General features: G+C 36.0%; 2 protein-coding genes across 4 annotated transcripts in view; one reads left to right on the forward strand and one right to left on the reverse strand.

Annotated features, from left to right (window-relative positions):
* Positions 1 to 6,029, reverse strand: part of LOC140665005 (cell adhesion molecule Dscam2) — a 120,633-nt gene extending 114,604 nt beyond the window's left edge. Inside the window, exons 1-2 of one of the 2 annotated variants that reach the window (XM_072890643.1) lie at positions 4,840 to 4,966; positions 4,464 to 4,503 (exon numbers count right to left, since the gene is read on the reverse strand). Coding sequence is in view for 1 of the 2 variants with exons in the window: in XM_072890642.1 (XP_072746743.1) it covers positions 4,464 to 4,503; positions 4,840 to 4,842 (43 nt within the window). In the remaining variant the exon portion in view is untranslated. Of the gene's footprint in view, positions 1 to 4,463; positions 4,504 to 4,839 lie in introns of both variants that reach the window. The other variant, XM_072890642.1, reaches the window with a different exon arrangement.
* LOC140665010 (uncharacterized) overlaps positions 1 to 21,642 on the forward strand; it is a 33,802-nt gene that overhangs the window by 11,499 nt on the left and 661 nt on the right. Inside the window, exons 2-13 of one of the 2 annotated variants that reach the window (XM_072890664.1) lie at positions 12,767 to 13,004; positions 13,227 to 13,335; positions 13,545 to 13,569; positions 13,666 to 13,846; positions 14,264 to 14,619; positions 15,190 to 15,259; positions 15,560 to 15,820; positions 15,987 to 16,140; positions 16,486 to 16,823; positions 17,551 to 17,664; positions 18,046 to 18,132; positions 21,016 to 21,576. In XM_072890664.1, coding sequence (XP_072746765.1) covers positions 12,767 to 13,004; positions 13,227 to 13,335; positions 13,545 to 13,569; positions 13,666 to 13,846; positions 14,264 to 14,619; positions 15,190 to 15,259; positions 15,560 to 15,820; positions 15,987 to 16,140; positions 16,486 to 16,823; positions 17,551 to 17,664; positions 18,046 to 18,132; positions 21,016 to 21,576 — 2,494 coding nt within the window. Of the gene's footprint in view, positions 1 to 12,766; positions 13,005 to 13,226; positions 13,336 to 13,544; positions 13,570 to 13,665; positions 13,847 to 14,263; positions 14,620 to 15,189; positions 15,260 to 15,505; positions 15,821 to 15,986; positions 16,141 to 16,485; positions 16,824 to 17,550; positions 17,665 to 18,045; positions 18,133 to 21,015; positions 21,577 to 21,642 lie in introns of both variants that reach the window. The other variant, XM_072890663.1, reaches the window with a different exon arrangement.

A 21,642-nucleotide genomic window follows, 5' to 3' on the forward strand; every position in this document is an offset into this window, starting at 1 on the left:
GAGTTTACAACCGTGGCAAGTTACCTGTCAGTGAAAGCTCGATTAACCCTTAACCCTTAACTCTACCGGACCTTCCTCTAGCTGACCGTAATCCTACTACCTATACCAACTTTTGGACAAAGTCCAAGAAAACTCTTGGCTATTGATCTAGAATAAAAATCATAATAAAAAGAATATCAATAATTTTATCGTTATTGGTGATTCAAATGGGATACGTGGATTTCGCAAATTAAAACATGCTATTCGAAAATATCACGAAACCTTCAATTATTCGTCTAAATACAAATTATCTCTAACACTGATTTAATCTCAAGCTTCAATATCGATAATTGACGTTTCTTTAAAAAATCTTTACTGCGGGAAAGATCGACTCGAAACTTTATTTGAAATATCAAAGAAGTCACGGATCTCTCATCTTAATTTATGTTGAAATACTCCATTACATACGCATGTTTACGTATCACACTCACGCGAATAAAACATTAAAGTCAGCGCGCTTATATGTACTCGATTCGTGCGAAAAGTCTATAACCGTCAAAGTAAGAAACGGTGTCGGCGATCTAAGAGTTGTATGATCCGTTGAATTTACAAAAGCAAAGTGCAATGTTTTCGAAGTAATCAGCGCACCGCTAAAAGGTCAACTCGCACCTCTCGAATACTCGATTATGATAGACGGCGACTTGCAAATAACCGCGTGTTCTCTTTTCTCATGAAAGCAGGTGCGGATCGCGTGTCGCGCGTGTCTTTGTAGGTGCTACTGCTTCCGCGCGATACGATTAAAGTGTCACGTTCAATCTATTTTTATGACAAGTGATTTTATATGTAAATTTGATAACATGTATATTCATTTATTGAAAAAAGTTGACGCAAAGAAAACTGTAATAGTCCACATCCAATAATCCAACATTTATAAATAAGATTTTTAATTGTCTTTAAAGTCGATGGCATTTCAAGTTATTTTTATCTTACAATTAGTAAAAAAAATTATGGATGTTGCAATTTAAATTTCGATGAAATAGTTACATATACTGACTAATTATTTCTGCACTGAAATCCTTTCGGATGTTAAAAAAAATTCTTACATAAAAGTATTAATTTTCAATTATGAAAAATATAATTAAAATGAGAGACCAATGTATATATATCTCAGAGACCTGAGAAGAGTCAAATGGAATGGAGCCATTGATCTTGAAAATAGATCGAGAATCTGATGTTGAATCGAATACTTGCGAACGATTGTACAACGTATAACATATACTCAACTGTGGAGTAAATAGATATTGGCATACCCATAAGATGCTGTGTTATGTAACGTCACGAGTTCATAAACCCACGCTTATGTATCATTCAAAGTCTTATACACGTATGTTTTACCTGCCGCTCGAGGGACACGGATTAACGAATTGACGCCTGAAAACTTTCCTTTCCTTATATGCGCAATGGAAACATAGGCGGTAATGTTAAGGTATGTCGGCTATTACAAAGGATAATTCAAGCTTCCGTTAATTGTGCAACGTTGATTAACCCTTTGGGATCTTGATTTCTTCTCAGTTACAATGTTTGATTAACTAAGGATATTATGGTTTTAATTGGACTTGAGTACACGCTCTTATGCAATATAAAATCTGGTTTTTTTAAAGAAAATATTAGCAAGATTCTATTCTGACTTTGTGTGATCAAAATTATTGTTGAATTGTAACTAATATTAAATACTCAGTTTATATATTATAATGCTTTTCTAAATAATATGCTGAGTAATATTGTTCACGGTTTATTACAATATTTTGCCCCGAAGGAAATAATTAACCGATTAGCTAACAAGAGTAATGCAATGGGTTGCAAATTAGCATTACTTTATCTTCTCACAGCAGGTATGCCGCCTTTGGCGACAGTGTCGCGTAGAGTGCAATTTGGCGTTTAATCAAGCGTGTCTTATTCTCCTTGCGAATTTTCGACTTTCACTCGCAAAAACATCTTTGCGAGTGAAAACCTTCGATAGGATTGATATAATCGAGCGATAGTTTCGCTGAACAATATTGTGTTCGACCAATGCGGTTAAAAGGACGTTAGAAAGCTTCTTGACTGGGCTATGCACTCGTTTGCCTTCGATTGCAAGCATAAATTATTAATAACAATAATTGTCAAATTATTAATATAAATCAATATATATATATATGATTTTTTTTTAAATTAAAAAAGTATATTATATATACAATATATAAATATAATTAAGTTCAGATATTATAAAGTAGTGCTTTACTTTATTTTTGCAGATACTAATTATTGAGTTTTACTCAAATATGGAAATCAGGAGACTAATAAAAATTATGTTGAAATTGATATGGAACAAAAGGGGAACTATCTTAGTATTTAGCCTTGAATGCTTGACATAATATAATGCATAATATTTTGCATTTCAAAATCCGGCTGTCATTATCGTCTCGCGAGAGTCTTGCAATCTGATTTTAGTCTTCGCGGTTCGCAATTTAACGGAATGCTCGCCTATAATATGCTTGCAACGGATCGTGCCGAAGTCGGTTGCAGGCTACAAAAGGACGGCAATTAGCACAAGAGAAACGGGAGCAATCGCGCTTATGCTTACACGTGGAAAAATTGAGATAAAATAATTATACGCGTAATAATGCCATTGTATTCGAACGTGTTCTGCGCTCACCCGGCACGGTTTTACTTTCGAGTCAATTTCAAACAGTAATTAGACAGTTTCTGTGCGCGCGCCTCTAAGAAATCAAATGCGTGCTCCTGGAATCGGAAGAATCGCACGATTATTCAACGAGCGGTTCAATTATATTCAGGAAGACGGTTCTCGGTCATGTATTAATTCGTTTTGCAGGTGAACATTGAATACGAAAAAGTATGTTGAAATCGCCAGCGGTTGAAAGGAGCGTTGGTGGTTGTTCACGACATAACAGATGTTCTCTTTTTAATGCCGAACCATACAATTAAGTCGCAAAATTGCATGTTAATTTAAGTGACATGTGTCCGTCGCCACTATATACCATATGTTGAACGAAACCACGAGGGAGAGAGAGAGAGAGAGATGCATCGCGCGAAAGCAATATTATATTAATCCTTCACTAGGTCGCGAAAAATGGTGCAATACTTGTCGTAATATATCGTCGTGACAAATAATTCTCGGAAAAAAATCATGAGACGCGTATAGCAAATTTATTTTTAAATATATTCAAACAGAATGTGTATATTTTTATTCAAGTAAAAATGTATCCAGTACAAAAAAGTTCAAAAATTTCTTTATTAATTTATAAGTGTTAATATTTATAATTTTGATAGTTTAATATAGAGAAAACTATTTATGTTTAATTGTAAAAATAATTAAATTTCTACAAAGGAAGCTAATTAAATTTCAAGTAAGAAAGCGAAAAAGACACGAGAATTTTCTTCGTCATAAAGTCAACAGTCTTATATTGGATAATTAATGGTTTGTCAAATGATAGTTGTTTTGCGCTCGGTAGCTATAGCAGCTACATAAGTCGAAGAGATATCATTGCCGCTGATGGGTGTCGCTGACCTGCTGACACACATCGATCTCTTCGAAATACCCACGTGCTTTTTACGTACCCATATGTCTACTGCCGGAATACAAATGAGTACGAACACAAATACCTTTGGAGGTCGATAAACTTGTTAGGTTCATTTTCAATTTGAATCGTCTTTTTGTATCGTGTTTATTTGAACCATAAGATATATTATATTTAATGAAATCTAACTTAGTTCCAACATATAGATATAAGCAGCAATTTTTTTCCTAAAGCGACAGTAAAAATATCTCATAGAAATTTACCGAAGCTTATTATCCAGCGAAGCTTACCCTTTGACTTATTTTCAAGAGTTTACGATGAGATTCGCTCTTACTCGCTATAGTTTGAAACTATCATTATGAGCATCCGCGATTTATGGCGCTCGCGGCTCGATAAAAATCTGGAAATTATGGGAGTATAGAACGCCTGTGTAACGTCGTTCAGATATAACGATCGAGATAACCAGAAGATTTTAATTATCCGCGATAGGGCTCGCGGTATAAATTGATCCGCAGATACGATCTACCGCGATTCCCCGCCGCTTTCCATCGTGTGAAAGTGAATCCCCCATTTCGTAAGTCGAAAAGTTACAAAGTCAATGACATGTATTCGATTGCGCATATATATATATATATATATATATATATGTATGTATGTGTGCGTATTCCTGATATACACGCGATATTCTCGATCAGAGGAATATACGTAAAATACAAACGGACGATGCAAACCGCTTTTGAATCGCGTAATAAAATAAGTTAATAATTGTATAAACAAGAAATGAACGTCATAGTATATCTTTTTTTTCACGACGTATATAATCTCATTCGCGATATACATATATATTTCATGCATGATTATTACAGAATTATTACCCAAAATTAAAATAAAATTTATGTGACTCACCGATACGTTGCGCAGCGGCGGAATTGTAAACTGTGTTGAGCTGTAAAATATAAATACATCAAAATTATATATAATATATTTATATAAAACATTTTTATATTTATAAGAATAATTATTATTTAAATTATTTAGAAAAATTAAATTTTTATTTATTAAATTTTAGAAAAAAGTTTATATCTAAAATAATGTTGATGAAAATAATGTAAATTTTTAATTAAACATTTGTTTAAAAAACTAATTAATTTTTGAAATATTAATTATTTCGAATTCTCTCCGCTGTATATATAAAGTAATGTACAAAAATGTGTCATGCTGATATAGAAATAAATAATTAAACTTAAATAAAGAATAATAAATAAATATATAAATTATTCACCATATAGTTGTTCCGCCGTTGCTCGATGCCGCCCCAGGCCTCTTTCTCCTCTCTTTTTTTCTCCGTCCCTTGTTGTTCCTTTGGCACTTGAATTTACTTGCGAAAACACCAGTTTATTATAATCACGCGCGCACTAATCACCAGAATGTTACAATCGTGCGGCACTTTGTGCAGCACTTTCGACGTTAATCACATGTGACGTACACTTGATTGCGACGGAAGAAAATCACGAGAGAACGTAAACGAATGCACAGGTACAAGAGACACCTGCACTGTATTACAGTAACCTGATACATCTCGGAGAAATTTGAAAATCACTAGCCTTACAACGATATTACACCCGTTGATAGCGAATAAATACACGATTATTATCTCACGTAAACGAATATATAAATATGAGTTAAAACTTAAGATGAATATCCATAACCATCGAAAATAAGATTATGTGTTGCTTTCCTGATTACTCGCGCCATAGATTTCAATCAATAAATTTCACAAAATATTCGTTTGACTAAATGACGTAGTTACAAACATCGAGTTAATGCTACGCAGTTGACAAAGTGAAAGACAGTTATGACATTAATAAATGAGAGTGTTACTTATTAATTAAATACGTCGCGACGCCACTCGACTCGTAACCGATTCGTCTCTTCGTTCTTATTAATGACCGAAAGTGGCGTATCGACAACTTTATTCTGATACGACGCAATTAATTAAATTGAAATAATAGCTAATTAAAACCGTTCAAAGAAGATAAAATCGAAATTCAATATTAAACGCGTAATATATTTCGAACGTCTATATACATTTTGTGAAATATACGTAGTACTCGATTCGTAGGAGTTCATACATTATTCGCGCTCTCAATCCAGTAATAATGAACGAATCTAAGCATCACAGCGATAACTGTCGCCCTAAATATCATAATAAAACATGATTGGAGTTTATAAATTTTATCTTCCACGACCCGATTTCAACTTTATTTTAAATAAATTGTACGAAATACCTGCTTCGATAGATAGATGCTCGATACGCTTAGGAATCGTTAATTGTGAAACGTAATTAATCGTATAGTCCGACATAAACGCGAATAGTTCATAGAGAATTGTCGTGTTTCGAGAGATAATAACGGGACGATATACGGAGCGTCACGCGCGGCTGCGTGACGGCTCGACGCTCGTCGCGCGAATGACAAGGTAACCATGTGTAATGTAAATAGCGCCGTACTTCGTAGGTCACAGAAGAATTGCGCGGCATACCAATCCTCACTCGTCACAATAAAATACATAAATATTTGTCGAATATTCGGGTTTTAGCATTTTACATTATTTTTAACGAAACTATTATAATATATTTTACACTTCTACGAATTCGTTAGTGTTTAATATAATGATTAATTCTACTCGATCGTACATGCGTTTTGGAATATATTATATTATATTTTTATTATATTATATTTTTAATTATATTATACTTTTTTGAATATATACAAGGTTTGCAAACAGAAAAATTTTCCGAGAGAGATAAAGTAATGTAACAATTATTTGGAAAAGGAGATATATATATATATATAATAATAATAAGAAATTGAGACTTACATATTTAAATATACGTTTTTAATATGTGAAAACAAAGATAAATTTAAATATCTAAATAATATCATTGCAATTGATATTTTCTAATCATAATAAAACATTTAAATTTTTATTGAAAAAATTAAATAACTTTTATGTATAACAATTAAAATTCATTGTTAATTAATTTGTCAATTGATTAATAATATCTATGTAAAAAAAAAAGAAATAAAATTAGCTGACAAAAATCAATGTTACTTCTCTGAAATTTCAACGAGCTATTCAGAGCCAGATGCGGAAAATTATTTTTCTATAAAACTGTTTAATATACATGGGGCATGAATAATTTTCTATGGAACTCATTACTATCTGCGTCTGGCTCTAAATAGTCCGTTGAAATTTCAAATTGTGTTTTAGACATATAGAGCCTTAGTAATTTTTTAAAATATTTCTTCTATTGTGTAAATTAATAATAATATATAATACAGATATAGTTATAAGTTATGAGTTTAAACATGTGAATTTTACGCAATATTTAGTGACCAAAATCATTATGATTGAAAATTATTGTGACTTTGATATTTTTTATATGGATAATTATATTAGAGGATTTTTTTTATATAATAATTTTCATGATATAATATAAATTTTTAAATTTAATTAATCTTCATAATATACGCTATTATAAAATATTGTACATTAATTACGAGACACTCTATATATCGATGAGATCCGTAGAAATAATTGCGACACACTTCGCGTCGAGAAAATAAAATCAAAACACCTAGGATTATACACGAGGCAAATTGTTGATGGAAATTACAAGGATGAATCATTTATCACAAATATTTATTTCGCGGCGGGTTACAAGTTAATTAGTATACTAACAAGTGTATCAATGTATCGTTTGCGGCCGCCAAGATCGCTATATCTTTTTTGTTTACCTGACCCACTTCTACTTACTTTACTGTGAATTTTCTCGATACATAAAAAGATTCTTCGCATCGTCCTGCATTCTCCCAGACAAAACGGTAAGAAAGTCCTGGAAAAGACGAGCGTGTCGCGTTACCGTGCTAAGTGCTACTTTAATTGTTAAGAACACAGACTTAATAGAAACTGTGATTTGCTTTAGATAAACGGACTTACATGATGAACGAATGGAACATCGCGGAATCAAATATCCGTTGTGTAACCCACATGCTTCTTCGCGGAACGGTCTAAGCTTGGTCTTAATAAGGTATAACATTATGCAATTACCCACAAGTAGCTCGGCAAAAATCATCGCAATTCTATCTGATAGCAAGCGATTCCATAATAAATCTTTCGTTCGCGCAGTCCAGTATTTTCCAATCTTCTTTGATTGATGAAATAGCCGTAAATTAAATGCACTTGCAGCATGAGTATTCTCATTAAACTAAAGTCGATTATAAGAAATAATACTGCGTGGGCATTTTCTTCTTTAGGACATCCTATGTATCTATTTATAAAATTATTAATTTTTATATTTTCATTGTAATGTAATAGAGATGTAAAAAGGATTTTACATAAGGATGAGACATAACGCGTATGCATTACACCAGTGCTATTAAAAGGCAAGCATAAATCGCGTCGATGGAGAACCTTCTTTGAGAATGCATTTGATTTTAAAGTAATGCGAAAAAAATAGGGATGTCAAGGGTGAGCTCGCAAAAATTATTGCTTTTCGCGTAGTTCGCGCAAATGTTCCCGTTAACCGCAATAAAAAAATTATTTACCATTTTATCGACATTAAAGTCCAGCTGGCCGGATACCGAGACGAGCTGAGAATAGAGAGACGCGGTTCGAAACTTTACTGCCAGGAGATGATCACCGTTACCGTTCACCGCAAACACGGCAATAAGCTTCGTGCGTTTTTTTTCTCCGCGACGTCCGCCATCTCTCTTCTGTCTTTCTCTCTTCTCACTCATCAGCCGACGAATGAAGAAAAGAAACTTGTAACGAGACTCGTAAATCGTTAACGCATCTAAAGAATCCCGGAAACGAGCCGTTCCATTCGCCTTTTTTCCTCCTGATACGACAGAGACTTTCCCTATGATCGATATTCCGCACGATTTATCATGGACGACGGATGTCGGATCGGCCGCGATCAGCATCACTTTTCTTGCTTTCTAATCCTATCATAAGAAATTATTATTTTCGTTATACGCGTGTATGAGTAATTTTTAATAAAATTCAATTATGTACACGCTATCGTATCGAAAGCAAATGAAAACAATGAAAAAATGTGCACAAGATTATCGAATTCTCTCACTCTGACTTTATCTGCTTCGTCTAAATCATTAATTCATCGATCATTAATCATATAAATGAAGAGTTGTTATCTTTTTTTTCTTGTCACGAATAAATCCCGTTTTCTCTACGATCGCGCGGAATGTATGTACGTATGACATCATACGAATCCGTGACCCTCATGGGTCGATGATCGGAAACCGCAAAACTCTCATGGATCAATGACCAGAGCGCGCAAGTAAATTGATCGAGATCAAAGACGAGGATGCTCCGGATCGAGTGGAACGTGGCCGGTCGCGCGTGAAGGGAAGAAACGCGAAACACGCCCGATTTCTTCCGTATCTCTTTCTTACCCTGGGCGGCTTTACGCCATTCCAGACACCGGCCATGCACAGTTAAGCTAGCAATTCGGCCGTGACGAAAATGAATTTTACTTGGGAAATGGCGATGCAGCGCCTCGATAGCGCTATTGTAACGAGCGACACGTGAAATTTGCATTATCACGAAATGTACAATATTGTAGTATATACTACATTTCATCACGTTACATGGATAAATGACGTGTAGATACAAATTTCGTAAAAATCGATATCATAAAACTGGAACGATTCTACGACTCAGAGAAAAGATTTTATATTTGCGAACACATATAATTTGTAACTTGTACGTAACATGTGTTCCGCTTCCAATCGCGGCTATAGTTGCTCCGGTTGCAAAGCATCGAAGCATGGCTTTCATAACAGTCTGAGCCAACTGGAACAGTTCTAGAAGAGAATCAGTAACAAACATCATTCTAAAATTGGAATGAAATAAAATCAAATATACAATGCAGTTATTCGAGAAAATAATAGTATAATGACAAAGAAAAAATCAATATGCTTTTTTATTTAATAAAATAGTTATTTCTATATAGATTTATATATATTTTTTATATTTATTAGAACGCTGGTGTCTTTTTTTTAATTTGGAGCAAATTTAATGACACTCGGAGAGAATATAAAATATCTTTTGTTATATTAGTTATATTATGAAACTCAAACTCGTTTCAAAACTGGTTTTTTTCATTCATAAACTGGTTGAAGGAAGTACTTTAAAAAACAACCCGTTTGAAGAGAAACTATCATGACATTTCTGAATAATTTATTATCAATTCTGTTACATAAAAATGAACACATCTCGTCGTGCTGTACATATAATAATCTGTTCGTGAAGAGATTAACCATAAGAGACGACTGATATGGTTGCGGGAGACCGAGAAGCGAATTGCCGGCGGTACTTAAATGCGCCTGGTAACAATTTGTCAACTTCTGGTTCGACTGCTTGCTACCAGTTCTAAAGTTAGACACCATGGGACTCGCGGCAACACGTATATCTTACTCTGGCATTCCTGAGGTTAAACCATAAAAATGCTACTACGAAAATTAAAACAATTCCTTATGTTTCTCGTAATTACTAAAACGTTTTCTAAAAATTCCATGAAAACTTTATTAATTTTTAAAATTTACAAATTTTATAATTATTAAATTTTTCATTTTTAAAAAATATATATTAATAAAAGAAATTAAAAAAATACATACTTTATGGAAATATAATATATAAAGATTTTTTTAGTCTTTGAGAGAATTCAAACTCATTAAATGTGAACAAGAAAAAATAAAAAAAATTGGAAAAAATAAAATTTTTCTTTCTTTTAATTACGTTTTTTAGAGAGAATAAGAATAAAAAGATATTTACTCATCTGCAATACAATAAGCCATGAACAATGAATCAGAGAAACAGGCATGAAAGTTGAAAGGACGAGAATATTCGTTAGGGCGTGCCTTTCCGTGTTCTTTGCAAGCTTGCATCAACTTTCTCTGCATTGTCGGCGAGCTGGACGTTCCTTGCATCCTTCGTGACTACGCTATTATCATAATGCATAAGCGAATAATAATAATAATTAAAATATTGCGCACAATTTTAGGTGAGAGATAAGAAAAGAAAAATAGAGTTAATTATGAGATAACGGCATATAAGAATGACTTAATAATATATTCCTAACTGATAATAGCATACAAAACGCATTTCTCACATTCATATGAACATGCAAGATGTATTTCTTGTATTTGGATATGCTAGCTTTCTCGAGTTAATCCAAACTCGTTACGATTAACATAAGACGCGAACGGATTTCAATGATTCACACGTCCTCTTATTACGTTTACACGTGCATGATCAGAATTTGAATATTAAATATGAGGAATCCGAAGCATCGTAATTTATATCCGGGAACAACAAGAAAGAAATATTCAACAAAATCTTTATTTCCGATAATTCCTCGAGCAATCATATTTATTCAATTACGTACGTTCATGCAAAAAATGTTGTTTAATAAAGAATAATTTCTTTGATATACTTCTCTTTGATACGTCCTACTATTTTATCGTTGAAATTCCTTCCGTTAACTCTTTCACACGTTGTAGTCTTGGTTCGACCGGGAATTAACATAATTCGTGAACGGAATATCGAGTGTCAGGTTAATATATGCATGTGACGTACGACGATTGCAATCGGTCGTGACACAAGCGGGTCACCCAGGAACCACGAAAGATCTAGCTGAAGAGAGATGTATGCGAGAGACGTTTACCTTAGTCGTAACACTTTCGGGACTCGATCGTCAAATAGTGATATCGACAACCGTAACGGTACGTCTTCCCGTAGGGACGCGCTTATTGTCGCGGAACACGCTGCCACGTGCATTCATTGTCCTTTTCTCTTTTCTCTTTCTTGTGGACGATTGCATAATAGATCTTCCGGCGACACGAGATGGCAATTTGGCTGTTGCGCGCAGCTGTTCCGTCGTCGTCGTCGTCGAGAGGCGCCAAATCCTATTACATAAAAAGAGACAACGATTAAGCACGTTAAAATAATCGCGTTATCCCACGCTATTATTGTGTAATTACTGAATATGCGCATTCCGAGAATACTGATGTCAGTGGCCGCGGAATAAAATAGTTATTATCCCACGACACCGAACGTAATCTGCCCGATTTCCTCGAAAGTTCTCACGGGTTTACTCTCGAAGTTCACGCCCGCACCAAAACTTTATATTCCGCCGAAGAAGACGCGACAAAGTGAAATTCCATTCTTTCAATCTAGAAAATAGTTTTCGCAGAAAATAAACAACGGTATAGATATAGTATACACCAAAGGTGACAAGAAGGAACAGCCCTCGCAAGAGGGCTTATAGCAGGGCTTATAGCAAGGCGAAGTCATTCTGGAGCATATTCTCGCTCCCGCTAATGACTGTCATTTACCTAGTGTCATCTCCGTGTCCTACAGCATCCACTTTGCCGCTCGGTGTTGTACACAACGGGCTTTTCAATGTCTGACGGAAGATGGATTCTCGGCATCATTAGCCAAGTGTCCCTCCCTCTCAGCTTCACCTTCGAGTCATTCTCGGTCCGTCTTCCTCTTTCTTCTTGGAGACTGCGCGGAATTCCTTCGCAAAGTTTCTCTACCTCGCCGATGTTCCTCGATTGCCACTATCTCCGCTTCCTCTCGACGGCTCGCCTTCCTTCCTCGTGCCGGCGCGCGGTGCGCCAGGTGTGGTCATTAATTTTACAGCGCGGTGGAAAAAGGTCGGCGAAGTACGCCGAACAAAGGTACCGAGTCGCTCGCTCGCTCACTCGCTCGTCGAAGCGAGGGGGGGAAAATGAGGATCTTTGCGAGACAATTACTCGCGGAGGTAAAATAAGACCGCGACGATATCACAGCGACACGGACGGATATAACCGCACCGACGAGAAAATAGCACCGTAGGGAGAGTACAGACGAAGAAAGACGAAGAGAATGATATTTGAATAAAATATTTCATATAAAATTCATGGAACGAAAAATATCTGAACTTCTCTGAAACATACGGCCAGTTGGAATGAAAATAAAGAAAAGATATTATTTTAATATAGCTTTGAAAGTTCTTTCGGACATATGTTTTGAATTTAATTAAAAGGTCTTGAAAGAAATAAAATTCTCGTTGACTTTTTCTGCTCAGAGCTACATGAATGACATTATTTATATACGCGTTCTTTTTATGATATCGGCAGGTCGGGTGGCTCCTCCAGCGCGTCAAATGCTGGCACGGGATCATCGACCGGTGGAGGTCCTGGGAATCCGGCAGGAGGCGGCAGGATGGCCGTCATTGGCGTGACTAGGAACGTACGTTTGAGACGTCGCGGTAACGCTGGTTTCGGATTCTCATTACGTGGTGGACGCGAATACGCCGCCGGATTTTACGTCAGTGATGTCCAACCTGGTGGCGAAGCCCATAGAAATGGATTAAGGGTATTTAGGTTTAGCACTATTATAACTGTCCATTTGTTGTTGTCAAAAAATACATATAAAAATAATTTAAATGTCTTTTAACATATTTTGCGCTTTATTTGCGATTTTTTCAAGATACATTAACCAAGAATAGATTTAATGATAATCATGCGACTGTAACGCTAATTAACATTGGAATCATGAGAGTATAATATATCGGTTAATTAAATGGTTCACTTTCAGGTAGGCGATCAGATTTTAAGGGTAAACGGTTATCCGGTGGAGGATGCTGTTCATCAAGAAGTCGCGCTCCTGGCCAAGAACCAGCAAGTCTTGGTTCTTAAAATTCGAAGTAATTATCTCGTCTCTATCTTAATTATCCACGTCGCGAGATACAATATTGCACTTACGGACATAAATCTAATTTTACGTAGCTCTTCGCGATTTAAAAGAAAAATAATTAATAATATAGTAATATGTAGGCATACGCGCGGCCTTCGTGAAATAATTTCTATCTCGTAGCTGATAACGGGAATTTATAGCTCTTGATTTATATTGCAGGCGTGGGGATGATACCCGTTAAAGAGTAAGTATCAAAATTTAATTAAAACCTTTCGCGAACCGTACATGTCTCACTCGATCGGCATTCTCTTCTTACAAAAATTATTTATGATTCGTAAAGCAATCCGAACGATCCGGTTACCTGGCACATGGTGCAGCAACAGCAACAGCAGCTCCAATACAACGAAACTGGTTTAGGCAACATGCCGAATGCAGAAGTCAGAATTCGAATTCTCGTCGGTGAGAAAGGTCGTCTGGGCTGCGGCGTTTGCAGAGGCATCGTACCTGGTCTCACCGTCCAGGTTTGTAGCATTCTAATTAGACGCAGTTATGTCATATCAAAGTAACTGGCAATCTTCAGATTTTTGCTCTATTGTTGAAAAATTTATTTTTGTTTTATTAAGATCAAAACTTTAAAACTCTAGAAACATTTAATCTGGCCATTTCACATTCAAACAATCACAAAAAAAAAATATATATATATATTGTTGTCACTATTTAATTGATATAAACTTAAAGAAGAGAAAAATTTTATATTGAAATAAAAATAAATTTGAATAGAATAACACAAGATTATTTGAATGTAACACTAATTAAATAAGATTTATTCATATTCAAATATTTGGAATTTGACATTTCAGAGTCAAACTTGCATAATAAATGCAATTCGGAGGAGAATTCAATTGACCTAAAAATACAAAAAAAATATAAATGTTTAGGGCACGAGGGAAGGGGGACCCGCGCGAGCGGCGGGTTTGAAGGCCGGCGACGTAATAATCTGGTGCAACGGGCAACGACTTACCGATCTGCCATTCGAGCGGGCTATCGAGGTGATGCGTAGTTCGGCGATTCTCGACCTCGTGGTGCAACGACCCGCGGTTCCCAATCACCTTTACGACTGTCCCGAGCCGCTGTGGACGCGCGGCTCCAGCGGCTACGACTCCGAGACGTCTAGCGTTGTGGCCGCGAGCCCGCCGTCTCAGCATCAAAATAACGCGCCATCCTCGCCGCAGCATCATCATCACGACGGCAGGCAGCGATATCCGCGCGATGACGCTTGCAACCGAAACGGCAGGTGAGCGACAATTTAATATTCAATCACATGCAGAAAAAAATTAATCAAACATAATTAGCAGCCTTCGAATAATTAACGAGATTTCGAGCAAGTCGTAAAATGCGCATATAATACGCATGTCAGGATTAGTAGGATATATCGTATTTTTAAAAAAACCTTACTCTCTTCTCGCTTATTCGCTGATTTGTTTTTATCGTTTTATCTTTATTAAATCGTGCAAATCGCAGCCGCGTCTGACACTATCTATGATACTTTCGCTACCTAGATAGATATTTACATATCTTGCCGCTCGTGACCGTTATCGGATGCCATCAATGAATTTACATTGAGAGAAAGTCGGTCCATTAATAGGACACTCGATAACGATCACAGAGTCGGTCACGGCTTGAAATTCCTTGCCGCCACGTAAGCATTCGTCCAATTCTCCGGGAATATTTGCCACGTAAAAATGCGCCTCTCGCAAATTTTGTACTTTAGAAATCGGACTCATAACTTGCATAATCGCGCGCGTCAGCACGAAAGACACATACATGTATATAAATCCCGCTTCATTTCCGGGTGCCGTTGTAGGATATGCTGTCCTCTCGCCCTGTCGACCAGTAGCTGCAGTTCCTCCTCGGAGTGGGCACACGTGGATCAGGTAAAAGCGTTTAGAATATCTTATTTCATACACGATTAGAATCAATAAAATTAGTTAATAGAACCAAGTCTACAAAAATCATTTATTATTAAACAGCTTATTCATTATGGGAGAAAATGAGTTTAAATTACATTCTATTACACGCATCAGAGCTCGCAAGTTCAAACTTCATTTTATTATTAAAATATGAGATAAAAAAGGCACACAAGAGTCCTTTCATTGGAATCTAAATTGACCGCTTTCTAGGCGCCGGAATGGTCGCGAAAACCAAATAACACGACCGTGATTCGTGTTAATCAGAGCTCGAACCAGAACCATCGGCCTATACCGGGTGGCCAATATCACTTCAACTCGCGCGGCAATTACGAGGACGACATCGACAACGAGCCGCTTTACGATCCCGTCGCGCCCAGGATCGACTACGAGGTGCACGATTTCGACGCGAATCCGCGAGACGAGGCCAATCGGCGGTTGGCCTATCGGCGAGATAACGCGAGACAACAGCAGGACGTGATTTATGACGGACCCGCTGATGACTTGCCCATGTACCATGGCTCCAAAGTAAGGAAAATTGCACATCCGTCAATTTCATCGTGCTTCTATTTTCGTTATTCCTTTATCGAGTTGTTTTTTTTTTTTTTTATTATTATTGACCCGTTAAATGCGATCGGTCGATTTAAATGAGAAACGAAGACTGTTAATGCATCGTGAATAATTTTTGCGCCAGGAGAACGGCCAAGCGATGGGTAATCGATTGACGGACCTGCAACTCGTGCAGAGGCAGAGCGAGGCCGAGAGGAAGACGATAACGACCGTAGAGGTGCATCAGTCAGTTTGTCCACCTGCACCTCCGCCGCCGCTTCCTTACAAATGGCCAGCAGGTTTGACGACTTCTCCCGCAGCATCGTTAGAATAATAACTGGCCGCGGCATTCGCTCGACCGCCAACTTGAAGAGCATTCTCTAACATCGCTATGATCCTACGTTCAGATCTTGAAATATTTCTACGCGATTACTTTACATAAATAAATATAAAAATTTCCGCTTTCCACGATTATTTTAAAATATTTTTGACGTCATTTTTTTGATTAATAAATACACAGTCGCATTTATATTTATATGTAATTTAACATGCACAATAAAAATTTAATTTTTAATTTTGAGTAAAATCCGCTCTTCTAATGTTTTGTACATGACAAACACCGTTATTATTATGTACCGTTATAGAGACGAAACCGATGAACGCTATGGGAATGCAAATGGGCAGTACTATGTCGATGGGCAGCACCGGCTCGACGGAAACTGAATCGAGCCTCGAGTCGTCCTGCAGTAAAGACTCCGCGTCGACCTCGTCATCGCTATCCACCTCGTCCTGTGAACCGGCGTCAACCGTTTCTTACGGATCGGCGACCGGTGGTGGATCCAGCAGCGTGACCAGCAAAACAACAGAGACTTCGACGACCGCATACACGACGCCACGCAAAGATGTCGTCAGAACGTCGCCAATCGCCAGCACTGATCTAAACACTGCCATCGCACAGGAGTTGCAGAGGCGAGCGCAGCAGGTAGGTAGATCGTGACGATGTTAAAGAAAAGTATTCTCAGTACTTTTTTTTATTTTATGATAAGTCCACGAAAAATAAATAAACAAAACTTGCGAAATCGCGGATTAAAAGATGTAAAATTTACATGGCTAAAATCATTATAATTCTAATAGTAGGAAAAAGTTGACAATCGAAAGGATTTGAAAAATTATTTTGAATAAATCTAAAGCGAGCTTTGATCAAAGATTGCGTTGTTGTAATTGATTTCTAACATGTGTTTATCATTATCGCGTGTATCGTATCAACCATGGTCCATATCTTTTCTTAATTTGCTTATAATTTTTAATCTCCGTTATTGTTTTGCACTGATAATTGCGCTCAAGCTGTTTATCTATATGATATCTTTTATGTTATTTCTCTTCATATTTATCGCAATAAAAAATAATGAACATTATCAATGTGTTAAAGTGCTTTGTTGACGTATAACATGTCGTAAAATAATTTAATCTTTTGCTACCAATTGGAACTTAAATTATCTTCCATTTTATATTTTTCTCAAAATTAGATGTTTCTTGAAAATTTTTCTACAATAGATATGTTCTTAAAAATATCTAGGAAGTCTCAAATTACGTTCTATGAAGCATCACATTATATTTACTATCAATTTATCTTGTGATTGATTATTCACATTTCGCTTATCGTTGGTCATTTATCATTGTCACACGTCGCATATTAATTTTTTTTGTAGAGGATGAACAATGCCGCTAAAGCGGAAGCGTCAAAGGAAAAAACTTCGGACATCCGCAAACCTCAGAATCTTGAACCTCTAAGGTCACAGGAGCAAAAAGTGACACACGATAAGGTCAGTTGCTTGCAATGATGAATTGTACATACATGTATATTAAGTATTGTTTATGATTTAAGATTAATTTTTGTTAATAAATTTATAATGTCAAATTCATTTGACATTATATGAAAATCACAAATTCTATATATAATTGAAATTTTATATGATAAAAACACCAAACAGACTAGCAAAATACTTTTTGCAAATTCATAAAAAATTATGCAATCTGGTGTGAAACTAATAACGAAAATATAAGACAACCGCGATACATTCAAATCCGTTTAATGCATATAAATATTCGGTCTTAAATTACTCGAATTTTTATTCCGGCTTTTATCGCCAGATGATCAAATAAAAAATGCTCTGTAATAAAACTGATACTTACTCGTTTTACAGTTGATGGAGGAATTTAAGCGTGCACACCAAAAGATGTTCAACTCTGCTCAGCAAAAGGCGCAGTCCTCGGATCAAATTCCTGAAAAGGTAAGAAAAGCTAACTGGCAAATAAACTGTTTATTATATTATTAAATATTATAATATTACATATTAAATATTAAAGATTATTATTATACACTCTGTATAATAAATAATATTATATGTATGTAAATTTCGCAGTATATAAAAAAGGAAAAGAATTTAAACTTTTCTAAATCTTCTGTCAATATTTTAAAATATCTTAAGATATATGTTGCAAGCAAAGTTTGAAAAATTTTCTTAGACTTTATAAAAATAAAAGTCGCGAATTTACTCTCCGAATTTGCCTCGCGGAATTCGAAATATATGATGTTTTAACTTTCATGCGATAACAATAGTTCACCTGACGCCAGTCTAGTATACTGTTCAGTGATAAGGATATCTTTGAAACCGATTAGCAACATATAACTTGTTGCACGAGTTGTAAAAACGATCAAATCTATATATACATTAAATACATCGATAAATTTCTTATTTCATCGTTAATACGCAAAGAATTTTAATTCAGAAAATTAATAAATTCAAGGTTAAAACGATGTAAATTTTTAATTTAAAAAAATCAATATAAGAAATTTTGATAAACAGAAGAAATACAACTCATATAAAATTACATTGTTATATGATACAATCATCTTTTGTAAAAGTCATTGTAATCTCGACTACAATGACTTTTACAAAAGATGATTACATAATAATAATTAATAAAACGGAAGTAGTGATTGTTGAATAATATGACAGAGAAAAATTGACTTTTTTTTTTGTCTAATTATATGTCAAAATACAATTTTTTATTTAAAGCGTTTTTTTCTGAGTGATGAGTTTTTCGAGGCATAGCTAACAGGCGGCTCGAATGTAGCGCATTTTTTAATTACGCAACCGTATAAGCAAGGATATGCCGGTGCAAACAGATAAGAACACGAAATTATGAAGATCCCGGAATAGTCATCGTCAGCGTGGCGTACAAATTACATAGTAGTGTGTGTGCGTAATGCTGACGCACTCATACATTTTTGCCTGTTATATACCTGTGCAGGCACACATTGGTCGTGACGCTCGGTAGTATTGTTGAAACGACGAAAGATAGCGAGCAGTTTGCACTTTTAAAGTCACGTATATACGACGTTTTGTTTCAATTCTTACATTACCGCGTGATAGTGAGAATGTACATACACGAGAGTGAATTAATAATTACGGAGTTTAATTGCGGAAGCGATATATTAGCAAATTAGCTATTAATTATTCAAGTGTGTGTGTGTGTGTGCGCATCGCATTATTCTTGACGTATCACCTTGGAACAAGTATCTGTGAGAGTTTCATTAATAATAATAATGATAATCATAATGCTGATGATAAGATGATAACATGAAACCTTTGAAACCAACCGCGAATTAATGGCTAATAATTGTTGAGAGTCGATATTAAAAAAGTGTCTTTGAATCATCAAAAGTAGGCTGTCATGTATTTATAAACTCCGCAGTAACGAAAATACGTTCTTATTTAAAAGAAATGAAGAAATAAATCTTGATAAAAAATATATGTATATTTTTTTAAAAATAATCTCCTTATCAAGCCGAGATAAATTATTGCCTCTTCATTTCTTTGACGACCAAGCGACGACTATAACAAAAGCCAGGGACTGATTAGCGGGTTGTTGTCACATTTTATCGTTCATTAATCGCCATTATCGAAGAGTTTGCGGATTTATTCGTTACAACCGGTAGCCGTTTCAGATTGCGACTTTATATCGTACGCGAATACATAGGATATATTCGATATCGCGGGAGTGCAACGTGATACGCAACACGACGCGAGTCTCGTGTGCCATATTTTTCTTTTTCTTTTCCTTCGCTTCAACAGTTCCTACGAATTGCGGCAGACGTGCAAAATAATAGGGGCTTACATAAGAGCAGCTCAACGTAAGACGACGTAACGCACGTTACTCTCGCCGCGTGTTTTCTCAGTCGCTCGTCGTGTCGCGCGATCAGCAGTCTACGAAATACCGCAAACCTCGAGGTCGCCGTGCAACCGTAATTAGAAGAAAAATAAGGCCGCACGCAAAACGCCGCGCCGTTTAACGAAAAGCGGAGGATGTTCATCGAGACGCAAACGCGTCGTAAAAGAGACTTTTCTACCTTGGGAGAACTGAAAGGATTAAAGGAAAAGTTTTTTTAAATATAGTCTAGAAACCAAATTCAATTGGAACTGCCACAAATAAAATTATTCGAATATAGACACATCACCAGGACGTATACATCGAAGATTAAATACGTCAGGAATACTTTATGTGTTCGGTATAATATATTTTAATGCACGATAGTATAATGATCGTATATCAGAAAAAAACGCAAATGTGAAAAAGAGTGGACAATTAATTGACAAAGAAAAAGTGGAAAGTGAAATACATGACATATTAAATTATTTATCTAGCACTATACATATATATAATTAAAAACACATTCAAAGAATTCGCTAGGATGGATAAAAAAAGCTCGAGGACGAATAATATAACTGATACAATGAGAAAGAAACAAGCGCTAGTCACAATCACGCCTTACAACGTTAGTAATTATGTATAAATTACATTTAATATATTAATATGCGATTTGATTTAAAATTTTAGCTTGTATTTCTAAAATCAATTTATCGATGCACACCAAACATTTTTAATAATCTCGACACATTAAGAATATATTTTAAAATTAAAAATTCTGTTCTACAATATCACTCTTAATTCATAATTTATCACATTAATACAGTGCACATAAAATTTATGTATGTTTTCATTTCTAATCTTATTTTTTCAAATATTAATTTTAAAATATAATTCTAGACTGATTCATAAATTTATTCAAATAATATATCAACTCAAATCGCGTTCTATTATATTTTCAGGAACAAGAAAAAAGAGTGCTCAATGAAACCTCGACAACAATGACGGCAACAACGGCGACGACGGTGGGTTCTTCGATGCCTCCTCCGGCGCCTCCCCCACTTCCGCTTCCTTCAAAAAATCGAGGCAGTGACGACTCGGTAGAGATGCAGAGCATCGAGTCATTCAAATTGAAGGAAGCACCTAACACAATACCGAAGCCGCCGCCGACATACTTTCCGGCTTCCAACGGAAGTCCACATCATACCGGAAGCAAAGTCCCCAAGGATGCCGCGACAAGTCCCGTCGCGGAACTCGCCAAGACCTCGCTTTCATCGGTCTCGACGACCGACGGTGCACAAGTCTCGAAATCCCTCACCGGTAGCAAAGTAGCCGTCAGGATAGGGGCGTACGAGGGTGAGACGAAGCAGCCATCCAGATTAGAATTCTTGCCGCAACAATCGTGTCGTGACAGAAATGGAGCCGTCGACGAGACGGCCAACAGTCCTGTCGTGTCCAGGTTGCAAAACGAGCTTGTCGCAACCTTGCAGAGGTCGAACCTCAGAAGAAAGACTGAAGGGGCGGTAAGTGATCATTTCACAAGATAAAATCATTCGGGTCTAAAAAAATTAAAGTTATAGTTGTTATAA

Source organism: Anoplolepis gracilipes, chromosome 4 (assembly GCF_047496725.1).
Source record: "Anoplolepis gracilipes chromosome 4, ASM4749672v1, whole genome shotgun sequence".
In the NCBI taxonomy this organism is placed as follows: domain Eukaryota; kingdom Metazoa; phylum Arthropoda; class Insecta; order Hymenoptera; family Formicidae; genus Anoplolepis; species Anoplolepis gracilipes.